The sequence below is a fragment of the Tachyglossus aculeatus genome, chromosome 8 (assembly GCF_015852505.1).
Source record: "Tachyglossus aculeatus isolate mTacAcu1 chromosome 8, mTacAcu1.pri, whole genome shotgun sequence".
NCBI lineage: Eukaryota > Metazoa > Chordata > Mammalia > Monotremata > Tachyglossidae > Tachyglossus > Tachyglossus aculeatus.
In genome coordinates this window covers 13,936,688-13,952,440 of record NC_052073.1, presented here as the reverse complement: position 1 = coordinate 13,952,440, position 15,753 = coordinate 13,936,688, and the positions used below count along the sequence as shown (strand labels likewise).

The 15,753-nt window shown below is 49.0% G+C and overlaps 1 protein-coding gene across 2 annotated transcripts; it reads right to left on the bottom strand.

Annotated features, from left to right (window-relative positions):
- Nucleotides 1-1,578: 1,578 nt before the first annotated feature.
- TFAP2C (transcription factor AP-2 gamma) lies at nt 1,579-15,192 on the bottom strand. Of its 2 annotated transcripts, XM_038750772.1 has the most exons (8): nt 15,145-15,192; nt 11,138-11,466; nt 10,900-11,017; nt 9,643-9,694; nt 8,146-8,368; nt 7,332-7,450; nt 4,904-5,045; nt 1,579-3,154 (listed from the first exon to the last, which is right to left on the bottom strand). In XM_038750772.1, the coding sequence occupies exons 1-8, from the start codon at nt 15,190-15,192 to the stop codon at nt 2,869-2,871; spliced, it is 1,317 nt and encodes a 438-aa protein (XP_038606700.1). In that variant the 3' UTR covers nt 1,579-2,868. The 2 variants fall into 2 exon arrangements, with proteins under 2 accessions (XP_038606700.1, XP_038606699.1); XM_038750771.1 differs by having other exon boundaries at nt 10,900-11,466.
- Nucleotides 15,193-15,753: the final 561 nt, after the last annotated feature.

Here is a 15,753-nt window from a genome sequence, read left to right as displayed (position 1 = left end):
CCTTTACAGATGCACTTCCCCACTACAGAGAGAAACGAGTTTAATTCTAAAGAATTGTTTAAGTTCCATTAGAAATCTCTGGAGAATGGAGATTTTCATGGCATCGGGTCAAAACTGGCTTTAAGAACACAAATCAGCCTGTTTCTGGCATTACTTGAGCACCAGAAATATACTAGGTACCAACTAAACAGGATTACTACCCAGCAGGCTCAAGGTAATTTTTTTTTAAAAAAAGAGGGAAGACATGGAATGAAACCAAGGCATTTGGCAATGAGCCAATCCACCAAACTCTGAATTGAGTCATTTCTGCCCTTGGGTTGTCTTTGGGGTAATTTCAGACAGTCTAAACTACAACTAGGTATGGATCTTGCAAGCCAATTAAGTATTTAACTCAATTCCTTCCCCACATACTCAGGTCTGAAAGTTGCTACTTTATTTTATTGCCAAATAACAAGAGGAAAAACAAAAACAAAGCAAAAAACAAGCTTTTCTACTATTGAACCACTACCCCCTTTCCACTTTTTCACCTCAATTGGATGAGCAAGTGTGGCAACCATAGAATAACTGGCCTCATCAGATTGAAAGGAAAAAAGGTTTGGCTGTCAAATATTAACCTGGCAAAGTACATATTATTTGAATAATACCTAGTACCAAGTTTGGGAAGCAGCCGAGGATAAAGGCACTGCGAAGGATTTGGAAGCACGTTATGTAATGGGAGTTGACGGACCTATGGTCTTATTCAGTATAGACAAAATTCTAACCTCTTCTCCCTCTTTTGAAGTTAAGCCACATGAGCCCAACCGTAAACATATAACTTCCTGGAAGATATGCCAGGACACTTAAAATATGGAATCAAATATCATGAAGCAGCATGGCCTCATGGATAGAGCACAGGCCTGGGTGTCGGAAGGACCTGGGTTCTAATCCAGGCTCTGCCATGTGACATGAGCAGGTCACTTACCTTTTCTGAGCCTCAGTTACCTTATCTGTAAAATGGGGATCAAGACTCACATAAGGTGAGCCTTATGTGGGACCGGGACTGTGTCCAACCTGATTAGCTTGTATCTACACTAACATTAAGTACAGTGCCTGATACATAGGAAGCGCTTAACAAACACCATTAAAGAAATCATCAGCAGTATATATCCAAAATCTCTGCAAACATCCAGCAACCATAAAATCAGTGTTGCCGCCTTCTCACATCGATGACTGACTAAAAGGGTCTCCTCCAATGGCTATTTTAGTAAACCAACAATAAGGTAAGGATGGCTTGGGGGGAATGGGGGGGTGGGGGGGGGGAGAGAAACATGCATCCCCAAAGATGCTTTAAGTTAATTGAAAACATTAGCATCTCTGTTAAGTTGTTTGTCCCTTTCAGGAGTCCAGAGTCCTTGCCAGAGGAAAATTGTCTGTCTCTGGGGTCTCTCCAGATAATGAGATGTAGATCTCATGAGGCTGCCCTAATAAAGAACATTGATTTCCTGACAGACTTTCATGTTACCGCAAAGAGCCGTGATACTATCTCAACTACACCACCACTGTCACAGGTATTCAAAAACTTTTCCAGTTAACCAAGCATTCACTGCTTCTATCCAGAATACTTTTATTATATGGTTATCATATACATCAAAATTATATTGGGAACATGTACAAATGTCTTTACTCCATCTCCATTATTCACACACACCGTACCTTTTTCATGGTCTAGTCAGTTTCAGGCAGATGCTACACAAAATTATTGCTTTGTGAACATACAGAGTTTCAGTTAAATATAATCTTCAGTGGCAAGAACTGAGAATGTTTCCTCCAAAGTTTAAACATTTTAAATACCCTGTAAAACATACCTGTGCATAAACCTAAGGATGTGTTTTATTTAGTCTACCCCATAACCTTTTAAAAGTTACCAAAATTAAAGTTTGAAACCCATTTATTTAAAAAAAATTAAGTCTTAAAAAGTTCACCAATATTTACAAATCCCATTAAATTACACATAAATAAATATGTACATTCAACAGACTGTTTCTCTTAATACACATAGCGCCTCCCTGGAAATATTTTTTGGCCTTAATAAGCAAAAAAGTTAAAAGTTATGTGCCTATTCTTTCAAGTTTATTCAATTTTAAAAAGAGACCCGATATAAATATGCAAATAAAGCTGCAATATCCTTAGAGGGGGAGAAAGGGACAAAAAGGTATACATTTTCAAGAAATACTTCAGTTTGAATAGCCAATTTCAGGCATTGTAAAACACAGAGCATCTATAGCACACTTTAGTTTTTGAAACCAAATATCTCCAGTAATTAATTCCAATAAGTGTGCCAAAAACCTTCCGAGAACTAATTCCGAACTGATACAATTCCTTTTCCTAATGCGGACCGAAAGACTCTACAGTTCTCTGGGCATGTAAATCACACACAAAAAAAACATTTAATAGACAAATCTAAACACCATTGTCTAATACTGTATAATTGTTATTGTGGCATTGAAGACATCAGTTGACATTTCAACAGGAGAGGAATGAATATGACCCTACTGTAGCTGGAAAAGGATACACTGTGGTTTGTTCAGTGGGAATTTAGAGGTTCACAAACTTGATAGCACCACTTTCAGAGCAAGGAAAACAGGTTTAATGAGCATGTACCAGTACTTGCCATCTTCTGATTAACTTGCCCCAAAGTTAGGGGATGCTGCAGCTTTTAGAGACACAACATAAAAATCCAGAAGGGTGCATGTCATGAAGATCCTGAATAAGACGTTGTTTTAATAAGGTAACAAATTTTCTACGCGTCCCCTAGGCAAGTTGATCCCAGGCAGTATTTAGGAGAACAGTTGCAGTCCTTTCTTTGATCTCTCCCCCTCCCCCTCCCTTCTACTTCCTGTGCTTATCCATTTTCTCGATGTTTTTGTTAGTATCTGGAGGGCTTTGGTCGCCAGTGCTCATATATGTTTTGTCTGCTATTTTTAATGCTTCGTTTAGGTAGTTCTGGACGGATGTCATGGCAGCACAGATGGCAGCACTCCCAAAGCCATGGGTAATCAGGCTAAAATGAGTCAAACAGCCCTGGATTCCTGGGTCCAGGATTGGGTTAGGTCTGGTATTTCCAAGGGGAGTTCGGTCCTGAGTGAGAAGATCTGTGAATTCCTTACAGATTTGCCTGGGAATGGAAAGGGGGTGGGGGTGGGAGAGAGAGAGAGAGAGAGAGAGAGAGAAAGAGAGAGAGACACCCCTATTAGTAAGTACTGAGAGAGGATAAGTCCCTTATATAACATTGATAACATTGCCTTAGATAACATTGCCAAGATCCGCCCTTTCCTCTCCATCCAAACTGCTACCCTGCTCATTCAAGCTCTCATCCTATCCCATCTGGACTACTGCACTAGCCTTCTCTCTGATCTCCCATCCTCGTGTCTCTCTCCACTTCAATCCATACTTCATGCTGCTGCCCGGATTATCTTTGTCCAGAAACGCTCTGGACATATTACTCCCCTCCTCAAAAACCTCCAATGGCTACCGATCAATCTGCGCATCAGGCAGAAACTCCTCACCCTGGGCTTCAAGGCTCTCCATCACCTCGCCCCCTCCTACCTCACCTCCCTTCTCTCCTTCTACTGCCCAGCCCGCACCCTCCGCTCCTCCACCACTAATCTCCTCACTGTACCTCGCTCTCGCCTGTCCCGCCATCGACCCCCGGCCCACGTCATCCCCCGGGCCTGGAATGCCCTCCCTCTGCCCATCCGCCAAGCTAGCTCTCTTCCTCCCTTCAAGGCCCTGCTGAGAGCTCACCTCCTCCAGGAGGCCTTCCCAGACTGAGCCCCTTCTTTCCTCTCCCCCTCGTCCCCCTCTCCATCCCCCCGTCTTACCTCCTTCCCTTCCCCACAGCACCTGTATATATGTATATATGGTTGTACATATTTATTACTCTATTTATTTATTTATTTATTTATTTATTTTACTTGTACATTTCTATCCTACTTATTTTATTTTGTTGGTATGTTTGGTTCTGTTCTCTGTCTCCCCCTTTTAGACTGTGAGCCCACTGTTGGGTAGGGACTGTCTCTATGTGATGCCAATTTGTACTTCCCAAGCGCTTAGTACAGTGCTCTGCACATAGTAAGCGCTCAATAAATACAATTGATTGATTGATTGATAAGTCAAAGCTCGAAATCAATGGGCAGGCAGCCTCGGGGACTTTAGAATACAGTTTTAACTTTGGCTCAGGGACAGAATCATGAGTGAGCTTGTGCTGCCAAGAAGGCAGCTCTGGAAAATCGGAAAATGATAGTGAGTCCCATCTACATCATGCCTCATATGTTAACAGTCTCATTTAAAATTAATTTCCTTTTTCAAAAGGCTAGTTGTTTCAGAAAGCCACTGTGTTTTGTTCGTTTGCTTGTGCCTGCATGCTCTTCCCTGCTTTGGATTCCTACTTGTTCTACTTCATTTACTCTAATTTTAAAATCAATTTAGTGCTAGTTTCTGTGAGAACTTCTGCAGCTGCAGTAAGTGATTTGCAATGGATAAGCAGCTGAACTGGGACATTTAATTTATCCACGTGCCGCATATACATTTACCCTCATCATTACATCAAAAATCTGTTAACAGACAGAAGGGAATACTGCAGCACAATCTTTCTTTAAACTGGTCTGTCACATACAGTAAACACTTTTGGGGAAATGCAAATACAGTATGAAATGTTGGGCAAACAGGCAGCTGCATCTTTAGAAAATAAGCATGTGCTTCTAAAATTATACATTTCAGAGGGTAGATTTAAAATGGAATTCATGCAGATGAATGCTATTCCTATGATAATGTGAATTTCAAATTATTTCCCCTCCGAGTCCGAGAAGTCCGAAGTCCGAAGTCCGAGACCTAATTTTTTTTAAAGCCTAAAGGCCTCACTTACTTTGCAGCTAGAAGCATGTTTTTCCTAGTAGCGATCTCGTTGCGTCCTAAATGGGGTCTGGTTAGGTATTCAGCTACTGCTTTAGAAGGAAATTCAGTTTCGCAGACATAACCAAAGTCCCGAGCAAGATGTACCGCTTCACCTACAAAAGTGAAGAAATCCCAGTTGTTACTGATGGTAAACTGAGGAGCTATTGAAATGGATTTTGGTATGGATGGCAGGTCTAAAACCTGCCATCAGTTGTATTTTGTCTGACTTGGTGCTGTTTTTTTTTTTAAAGTATCCTTTTTGATTTCTGAAGGCAAAACACAATAATCACTAGTCCCATGCAGGGGCTTTTTTTGCTGGGGTTTATGAAAAATCACTTGAACATTCTTCAGCGCAATAACCACTACTATTCCATAACTAAACACCCCTACTCCAAAAAGATGGCTTTAGTGAAAGCAGGGATGCTCAGGAAGGTAAAACCTGCCTAAAAACGGAGCAGGCAGGTTCCAGGGAAAAAGTTAAAGATTTGTTCATTATTTTACTATTTTAAAACAAAGTACAGCACGCAGATTTTTAATGTCAGATTTTCTCTGGGGAGCCTATAGCTGTGCCTTCCAGAGACAAAAGAAGCTCCAAGTTCTAAAAATTTATCTTTTTCACATTACAGATGCAAAGAACCATTTTTCAGCCAGGAGCAACAACTTCACTCGAACTGCACAATCCCAGTTCGCCTACCATGTTGCAGACTAAATGAGTTCCAGTTTCCCCATCAGGAAGTTAGAAGCTGTAGATCTCACTTTATATGCATGCTTTATTAGGAAAGCTTCCAAGGATGCCATTCTAGGTAGGGCCGGATGATTAAAGTCAGCTTCTTTGGGGCTCTTAAACCCCCGACTATAACTTGAAATTATGAAAACATTCTCCCACTGACTCCGCCCTATGCAATACCTACACCCAGGGTTTAAAATCAGGCAGGATTTCACCAGATCTCAGTTCCAGGGTCTAAGATATTAGCTGGAACTGATTCTTGCTGAACACGGAGGAGGAGCTGGCAAACGCACTTGGTAATGGGGTGGGAAAGGGATTCCTGAGTAGGGGTGGTGTTCCATAATATGAATATCTGCATAGTTATTTATTTATTAAATAGGTGTACTATGCATACCTCTACCTGAAGCAAAGTCAGGACTAAGCTCACTCGAAGAGGTCCCCACTCTTGTCCTCTCAGAGTAAGTCCAAGTCTTTAAATTATACGTTATGAAACGAATGCATTCATATTAATGCCTATAAACTCATTATGGGCAGGGAACGTTTCTACTAATTCTTGTACTGGACTCACCCAAGCACTTAGTACAGTACTCTGCACAGAGTTAAGTGCTCAAAATACCAGTGATTGACTGGACCAGCTCTCTGGTCATTCATGTACAAGGAAAGCCCTGGTTGCCTAATGTTTCACTTCCTGAGGAACACCAAATGCATGTCTCCCATTTGCTCATCACAGATGGAAGGCATGTGCAGTTGTTAACCTCCCCTATTTTGTCCCTTGAGCTCTTTTAATGAATAGGGAAATGTACATAAACCCTACCACGTTTACAAGGGTACACCTGATATTAGCGCTCCTGTAGTGGTAGTGACGGAGTTATGAGCAGGGGGACCAGAAGAGTGGTTCTGGCCCTGCCACCTGTGATAATTAATAATAATAATAATAATAATGGCATTTATTAAGCGCTTACTATGTGCAAAGCACTGTTCTAAGCACTGGGGAGGTTACAAGATGATCAGGTTGTCCCACGGGGGGCTCACAGTCTTAATCCCCATTTTACAGATGAGGTAACTGAGGCCCAGAGAAGTGAAGTGACTTGCCCAAAGTCACACAGCTGACAATTGGCAGAGCCGGGATTTGAACCCATGACCTCTGACTCCAAAGCCCGGGCTCTTTTCCACTGAGCCACGCTAAGTGGTCCCCACACTCTGAAGAGTCATCTTGAAAGGGGGTCTTCAAAACCGACTGATTTTTAATGAAGTAATGTAGCACTCTGTTGGGTTGAAATGGGTGAACCACAGATCTGATCTTAGAAAAGGACAAGCCAGGATAAATGGAGACCATTTCTATGGGAAAACTAATGAGAAATGTGGCACAATCTCGACAACCCAACAGTGCACACCTGGAACACTCTAAGCTGCGGATGTTGTCATTTTGTATTACACTGGGTGAGAGTGAAAGTTGGCCAAGAATTAAAGTCTTCCTATTTATTTAATAAGGTTTTGTTTTCTACCAGTGACTCAGTCATAGCATCATTCACATTCACAATTATGCTCTTATTTCAGCCAACTCCTCCTCAATATATAAAGATGAGTTGGCACGGGGTGGGGGTGGAGCGCGGGGAAGGGAACCCAGGCAAAAAACACAACACCAAGAAGTCAACCAGTTCCAAAAACTGACCTTCTACTAGGGAAGTCAATAATGTCACATTAGCAGCTTTTCTTCTCCCCGCTGGAAGATTCAAACCAATTTTATCCAATTTTTCACGCAATGACCGGCCCCCGTTTTTTGATTTGGCTCTGTAAATGAAAGAAAATTGCCTGAGTTTCAGATGGTAAATTAAAGGGGCAATAGGGAAAGACAGGTAAGAAGCTAAGTTTAAGATTCAAATCTTATTTGAGGGCCGACTAATGTCTTTGCCGTCCTTTCAAATGATCTACATTGCATCTCAGGCTTGCCAAATCAGAAAACCGAGATTCAACCAAGTAATTGTGTATACTTGTGCATACTACTGTGGGAATTCCGAGGACGACGATCCTCCTAAAATAGCCAACACAAAAGTGGAAAAAAAAATGACAAAGATGTGGCTTGCTGATTCTATTGAGCCAAGATTAAATAGCTACCTTTCTCCGAGTGATATCACAAGACCCTAGCCAAGAGAAACTCCGCCGGGACCTAATTTGCCACCATAATCCCCTAACGTATTCTGATGCTTCTTCATACATGAAATCTGATTTTAACTCAATAAAAAATTGTTGCTAGAATTGTCTTAACACTTCACTTTGGAAAGTGCCACAAGTGAAAAGGAGGAAGTGTTCTCAAAAACCGTCTCGGCGCCTATTAGAATTCAGCGTTAGGTCAAGTTAATGTAAGTTAAAAATACTTTCCCAGTCCTTTTTTCTTTTTTTTTTAAAACACATACAGAGCACAGAAAGCCTGAGCCAAAAGCATCAAGGGAGACTGCAACCCCAAGCAGAATGTCTCCTCCATATACCTTCTCAGGACGCCTCCCAATAAAGAAGCATTTAAACATTCAGGAGGTGAAAGTCTTCGCTGCACCTCTGCTACTGTCACTTTATACTTTGACGTGGAACTGAGGAGAGAGAGTCTTCCCGGAACAGAGCAAAAGACTTCATTGGGGTTAATCACGACTCCTAGTAGTCCATCTTTCTGGCAAGGGAGGCTCAATGAGTTGTTTTTGGTCAGTGAAATGGGACCTGTTAATAATAATACAGAAACCGTTGTGAAAGCTGATATTAGAGAAGACAGATAATCGCTGATGGTCAGGGTACCCACCCCCACCTCACTGAGTCACTAATCAGCTGCTAAAGAGGGGTCCTTAGGCTTGTAAATGAAGCCACCACTACCTTAGTGTAACTGGGAATATGAGGTTACAATCCAATTGCCCAATTTTTAAATACTTTAAAAAACTGGGCAAGACACATTCAACGGGCCTTTATTTCCTAAAGGAATTTTATCTTGGGAGTTTAACTAGATAAATTTCTACAAGGGATAAGCACCAGGAATTAGGCAACCAAGTAGGCCCTGGGAAAGAACAGCTTTCCATCTGTATCAACAGCTCTCCAGATAAGAGTTAACTCCCAAATAGGCAGTAACTTTACCAATACACCACAAAGAGAAAACTGAATCTGACCAACGCAATTGTAGATTTCCACCTACCATGTTCCAAACACCTCAGCCTTCCCTAATTTCATTCCACGGGTTATTCGGTTACTCAAATTGGACTATTTCTTTCCATTCAAAAATGAAAGTGGGAACATAAGCTCTTTGTGTGATAAGTGCATTCAGTGAAAGACTGAGATAGTTTAAGATAGCAAGATTTAGCAGCTCACCTAGGGCATATTAGAATGGATACTTATGAATAAAGACATCAGGACTGTCCCAATTCAAATGATAGGTGCTCTTTTGAAGAAATGTTCGCTCTCTTTTAGGAAGCCCATGCATTAATAGGCAAACCAGTTTAAACGGGCTCCCTAACTCAAATACACGGCCAGAGAAGACTAGCAATCCTATCACCCCAATTCCACACTGCTACTGCCCACGCAACCTCTGTCCCAGCCAGACTTAACTAAAAGCAGGGTTGCTCTGCATGCTACTAATCGTAGGTCCATTTGGGGTTTCGGTTTATCTCCCCTTTGGAGAAGTTAAGGGAGCCCGTGGATGCGGCCCTAAACTCGGGGAGCTATTTTACCAACTTGAAAAGGAACGAATTAACTAGCGACTGGGGGGCGGTGGGAAGGTTAATGACTTTTTAAAAAGGTGGAGGAGGGATCGCTCCCCCCCAATCCCCTTGGGTTTATCCTTGCTGGAGGAGGGATTCCCACTCGAGAGTCCCCTTCCAACTCCCCCCAGCCACCCCATCACCTTCAGATTCGTGAGACCAGACTTGGGGGACGTTCAGCCCGGTGGAGGCGGGGGGCTGGAACTGCAGCCGCGGAGGAGCAGACCCCGACCCTGCCCGGACACTCACCTTTCCTGATGACGGTCTGATCGTGGATGAGCAAGTGCTGGTCCTCCACGCTCTGGGAAAGAGAAAAATTTCCCGGCTTAAGGCGGCGGCCGGCCTCCAGGACCCTTCCTCCGCCTCCAGCCCGGGACCCCACGATCTCCAGGCCGGAGGAAAAAACGGGGAGAGGGATGGGAGCCTGAGCCACACTTGGGACGGGGACTGGGTCTGATCCGATCGGACCGGACCTCACCCCGCCGCTTGCCACGTAGTAGACGCTCAACCAACCCCCGTAGACACCTCACTACCCCCATAAACATCATGAATTTCGACGCCCCCCGGAATTCCCGTTGAGCAGCAGCGTGGCTCCGTGGAAAGAGCACGGGCTCGGGAATCAGAGGTCGCGGGTTCTAATCCCGGCTCTGCCATACGTCTGCTGTGTGACCTTGGGCAAATCATTTACCTTCTCTAACCCTCAGTTACCTCACCCGTAAAATGGGGATGAAGACTGTGAGCCCCTCCTGGGACAACCTGATCACCTTGTAACCTCCCCAATGCTTAGAACAGTGCTTTGCACATAGTAAGCGCTTCATAAATGCCATTATTTAATTATTTAAAGCTAATCAAGTTAGTCCCAGTCCCTGTCAGTGTCTGGTTTAGTTCTCTGTCTCCCGCTTCTAGACTGTGAGCCCGCTGTTGGTTAGGGGACTGTCTCTATATGTTGCCGACTTGTACTTCCCAAGCGCTAAGTACAGTGCTCTGCACACAGTAAGCGCTCAATAAATACGATTGATTGATTAGTTCCCATTTTACAGATGAAGGAACTGAGGCCCAGAGAAGTGACTTACCCAAGATCATACAGCAGACAGCCTGTTCACCTTGCATCCCCCTCCCAGCACTTACAACAGTGCTTCGCACATAGTAAGCCGTTAACACATGCCATCATCATTATTATTATTATCCAGCGTGGCTCAGCGGGTCGGAAGGTCGGGGGTTCTAATCCCCACTCTGGAATTCTACCTATTTCGACGGTCGACTTGGTTGGGCCAGCGGTCCGCACGCAGGAAGCGCTCAGTAAATACAACTGAATGAATCCGCGGCCCTGTAAGGGTTCAGTACCTCGTGGCGGGAGGCGGCGAAGGGGCTCACCTGGCCGTCGTCCGTGGGGTGGACCGTGTCGTGGAAATACGACTGAATGAATCGGCGGGCCCGTAGGGGTTCAGTACCTCGTGGCGGGAGGCGCCGAGGGGGGTTTGTCCCCAGGGGTCCCGGGCGGCTCACCTGGACGTCGTCCATGGGGTGGACCATGTCGTGGAGACCGAGGTTGTCGGCCAGGGCGGCGTCGAGCCCGTGGGCGTGCGGGAGGAGCAGGTCGGAGCGGCGGAAGGGGTCGCGGCGGCTGCCGGGGCCCGGGTTGGCGTTGGGGCCGCCCTCCAGGCCCGGGAGGTGCGGGCCCAGCCCGACGGCGCGGCCGTGCGGGGAGTGGTGGTGGTGGTGGTGCGGGTGGCCCAGGCCCGACGGCTCCTGGCCCGGGCGGCCGGGCCATCCCTGCGGCTGGCCGGGGCCCGGGACCGGGCCCGACGGCGGCGGTGGAGGAGGAGGAGGGGGCGGCGGAGGCGGCGGCGCGGCCTGGTACAGCGGGTTGAGGGCGAACGGGTCGCCCAGGTGGGCGTAGGGGTCGGCCGACTGCGGGTAGGTCAGGTGCTGGTGCGGGGGCGGGAAGTAGGGCGGCTGGAAGTCCGAGGCGCCCGAGTGGGACAGCGGCGGGGCCGGGCTGTACAGGTGCTGGCTGACCGCCGACAGATGCGGGAGCCGGGGGTTCCCGGCGCTGCTGCCGTCGTGCCTGTCCTGCAGCGGGGAGGGGGGGGGGGGGACAGCGGGGGACCGACCCCCGTTAGAAGGAAAACCCCGTTACTGCGTCGCCTTCGTCCGCCTCCGCCACGAGGACACACACACACATATAGGGGGAAAGGGGCCCACCCTAAGTCCCTCCGAACCCCGGAGTCCTTGGCCTCCTTCCCCGCCCCCCCGCCAAAAAAGAAAAAAACCCCGCCTGATTTGGGCCCCGGGAATCCGACCTGGGTCCGACTTGAAATCATTCATTCAATCGTATTTATTGAGTGCTGACTGTGCGCGGAACACTGTACTAAGCGCTTGGAAACTACAAGTCGGCAACATATAGAGACGGTCCCTACCCAACAGCGGGCTCAGAGTCTAGGAGGGGGAGACAGACAACCAAACATAACCACATAACCGCAACTGGCGAGCCCAAAAAATTGAAGGGGGATACAGGGGAGAGGGGACGGGGAGGAGGGTATCACAGTCTAGAAGGGGGAGACAGACAACCAAACATAACCACATAACCGCAACCGGCGAGCCCAAAAAATTAAAGGGGGATACAGGGGAGAGGGGACGGGGAGGAGGGTATCACTGTCTAGAAGGGGAAGACAGACAACCAAACATAACCACAACCGGGGAACCCAAAAAATGAAAAGGGGAAAAAACAGGGCAGAGGGGACGGGGAAGAGGGTATCACAGTCTAGAAGGGGGAGACAGACAACCAAACAAAACATAACCGCAACCGGGGAACCCCAAAAATGAAAGGGGGGAACAACAGGGGAGAGGGGACGGGGAAGAGGGTATCACAGTCTAGAAGGGGGAAACAAACAAAACATAACCACATAACCGCAACCGGGGAACCCAAAAAATGAAAGGGGGGAACAACAGGGGAGAGGGGACGGGGACGAGGGTATCACAGTCTAGAAGGGGGAGACAGTCAACCAAATAAAACCACATAGCCACAATCGGGGAACACAAAAAATGAAAGGGGGAAACAACAGGGGAGAGGGGACGGGGAAGAGGGTATCACAGTCTAGAAGGGGGAGACAGTCAACCAAACAAAACCACATAGCCACAATCGGGGAACCCAAAAAATGAAAGGGGGAAACAACAGGGGAGAGGGGACGGGGAAGAGGGTATCACAGTCTAGAAGTGGAAGACAGTCAACCAAACAAAACCACATAACCACAATCGGGGAACCCCAAAAATGAAAGGGGGGAACAACAGGGGAGAGGGGACGGGGAAGAGGGTATCACAGTCTAGAAGGGGGAGACAGTCAACCAAACAAAACCACAGAGCCACAATCGGGGAACCCAAAAAATGAAAGGGGGGAGCAACAGGGGAGAGGGGACGGGGAGGAGGGTATCCGGGTTAAAAGAGTGGGAGAGACCGGGAAGAAGCGAGGCATCCGAGAGTAGGCCCGTCCCATCCTGTCCTGTTCCGTGCTTCCCTTCCCGAGGCTGCGGGCGCCCTGCAGCCCCGAGCTGCGCTGCGTGGGGCCAAGCTGGGCCCCGGCCGCTCGGGATCCGCCTTGGGTCCCCAGCTCCGCTGGATGTCGGCCCGTCCCGAAAGCAGAGCACAGCCAAGTGAACTGACCGCCCACCATTGCTCCCCTCGCTATGGCCCCGAGCGCTACTGCGCAGCACGATGCGCACGGCGCAGGTGAACGCAGCTGCGGGCGCAGGTAAGGATTTAGTTTCCCCTTTAGCCTAAATTCATTCATTCATTCATTCATTCATTCGTATTTATTGAGCGCTTACTGCGTGCAGACCACTGTACTAAGCGCTTGGGAAGTACAAGTTGGCAACATAAAGAGACAGTCCCTACCCAACAGCGGGCTCACAGTCTAGAAGGGGGAGAAATCCAGAGGTGGGTGGGGGCAGGGAGGGTGGCGAATGGTTTGGGGCCGGCTCTGCGGTAGATGTCGCTTGCCCCCACTCCCCCCAACCCAAAGGTCAGCCCGTAGGCCTCATCCATTCAATCGTATTTATTGAGCGCTTACTGCGTCCAGAACACCGGACTAAGCGCTTGGGAAGTGCAAGTCGGCAACATTTAGAGACGGTCCCTACCCAACAACGGGCTCACAGTCTAGGAGGCCTCGCCCCGGGAGCGTTGGTGTCCGGAGGAGTGGACGGACCCGGACCCGAAAGGAGGAAAGAGGGGCCCGCGGGGGACACTCGGGGCGGGTCCTCGGGCCCCAAACGTGTGCTTCGGGCCGGGCTGGGCGGCGAGCACACCTGGGCCCGGCGAGTCTCCCCCGAAGGGCAGGAAAAAATCGGGGGCGGAAGGAGGGGAGGAAGTGATAACAGAGCACTGAAGAGCGGTGCAAAAAGTTTTACTGAGGATGCAACGAGGAAGGAAGGACAGGTCCTCGAAGCGCCCCGCTGTTTTCTAGTCCAAGAGACCTGGGCGTTCCCATCTCTCCATCCCCCCGGGGTCTAGGACAGGCAGAGGGAGGCCCCGTCGGATTTCACCGCTGTCCACACCTCCCCCCTGGGCCCCATCCTGGTTGTGGTCTTGCAGGCTGGGGTGGAAGATGGAGGGGGCAGAGGAAGGACAGGGGGGCGATGGAGGGGACCCTCCCCCTGGCGGGAGGGAACGAGGGCTGTGAGCGGTCAACTTGCCCAACTCAGGCTAGAGGGGTCCAGGGACCCCAGTTCGTTGCCCGCCCTCTCTTCTCTTCATCCCATGGGAGCATCCCATTCCCTGGTCCCCTCCTGGGCGCACAGGCCTCTGTTCCCTCCTTCCCTGCCCCCCATCCCTCCCCACCCCGCTCTCTTCCTCTTCCCGTTCGCCGCCTCCCTCCCACTCGCCAAGTCTGTGGCTCAACCTGTCCGACAGGCTCGTTCACTTTGGGACTCTCCTGCCTCATCTGTGTTTTCCCCCTTCTCCTAAAAAGCACTTTTTTTCTACTTTTGGGTGGGTCCCCACTAACTCGGTTCGGCCCACGGCTAGGGCCGTTTTCTCCAGAAGCCACAAACTGGGTCGGAACCAGGCAACGCGGCATTTGGGGAGACTGAATTTGGTATCGGGGGGAAAAAACCCCCCAAAACAGAACAAAACAAGTAAGCCTCTCCCTCTTCTCCATTCAACGCGATTTCCAATAGCCGGGTCTGGAGGCGGACGGCTCACAATCCCTACCCCTGGCTGACACGACGGTACCTTTATGGGTTCTCCCTAATCACTTTCTCTCTGCCCTTAGGGATGTCTGAGCCCTCATGCCCCGTGCCCGAGGGTCCCAAGGGGCTTCCGTGGGCACGCCACTTTCCATCACCACCAGCAAAAACCGCTGCCGTCGGAGGGGGAACGGGGCGTCGGATGATCCGTCGGCCCCTCAACCAATCAATCGCATTTATTGAGCGCTTACTGTGTGCAGAGCACTGTACTAAGCGCTTGGGATGTACAAGTTGGCAACATCTACAGACAGTCCCTACCCAACAGTGGGCTCACAGTCGAAAAGGGGGAGACAGAGAACAAAACCAAACATACTCACAAAATAAAATAGAATAGATATGTACAAGTAAAATAGAGTAATAAATATGTACAAAAGGCCGAGAAGTTTGCACACTTGTCGCCCTCTTCCTTCTTCCTCCCCGCTCCCCGCTGGCCTTGCCTTGGGCCCCCCAGTCCTTACCAGGCCCCCTTCTCCCCCAAAGCCTGTACTGGACGCCTCCCTCCCTCACTCACCTCGCAGTCCTCTTCGTATTTGACATTATCGGCTAGTTTCCACAACATGGCGTCCCCCCCAAATCAAGGCCGCTCGGATCCAGGCCCCCTGTGCCTCCGGCCGGTAAATCCAAAAGTTGGGGCGCCCCGGTCGCAGGTCCCCACCCCCCACCCCGCCCCCCGGCCCCGGACGGGCCCCTCTGCCCCGTCAGTTGGCCGGCATGGAAGCCGCCGGGGATGGATGTTTCTCCGCAAATGGTCAGCGAGCTCTTTCCCGGCCCGTCCCCCGCGCCCGGCCGGCCTTAATGGGAGGGAAATTATCATAACTCCTCCCCCGGGCCGGCGCTGCGGGCCCCGGTTTCAGGAGACGGGAACCAGTCAGGAGAGGCCCGCGCCGCGCCGGGCGACACCCACCCCCGTCCCCATCCCCTCCTTCCCCGGCCCCGTGTGCCCGGCCGCTGGCGCTGTGCCAGCACGCAGCACATAACATCATCATCATCATCAATCGTATTTATTGAGCGCTTACTATGTGCAGAGCACTGTACTAAGCGCTTGGGAAGTACAAATTGGCAACATATAGAGACAGTCCCTACCCAACAGTGGGCTCACGGTCTAAAAGGGGGGAGACGG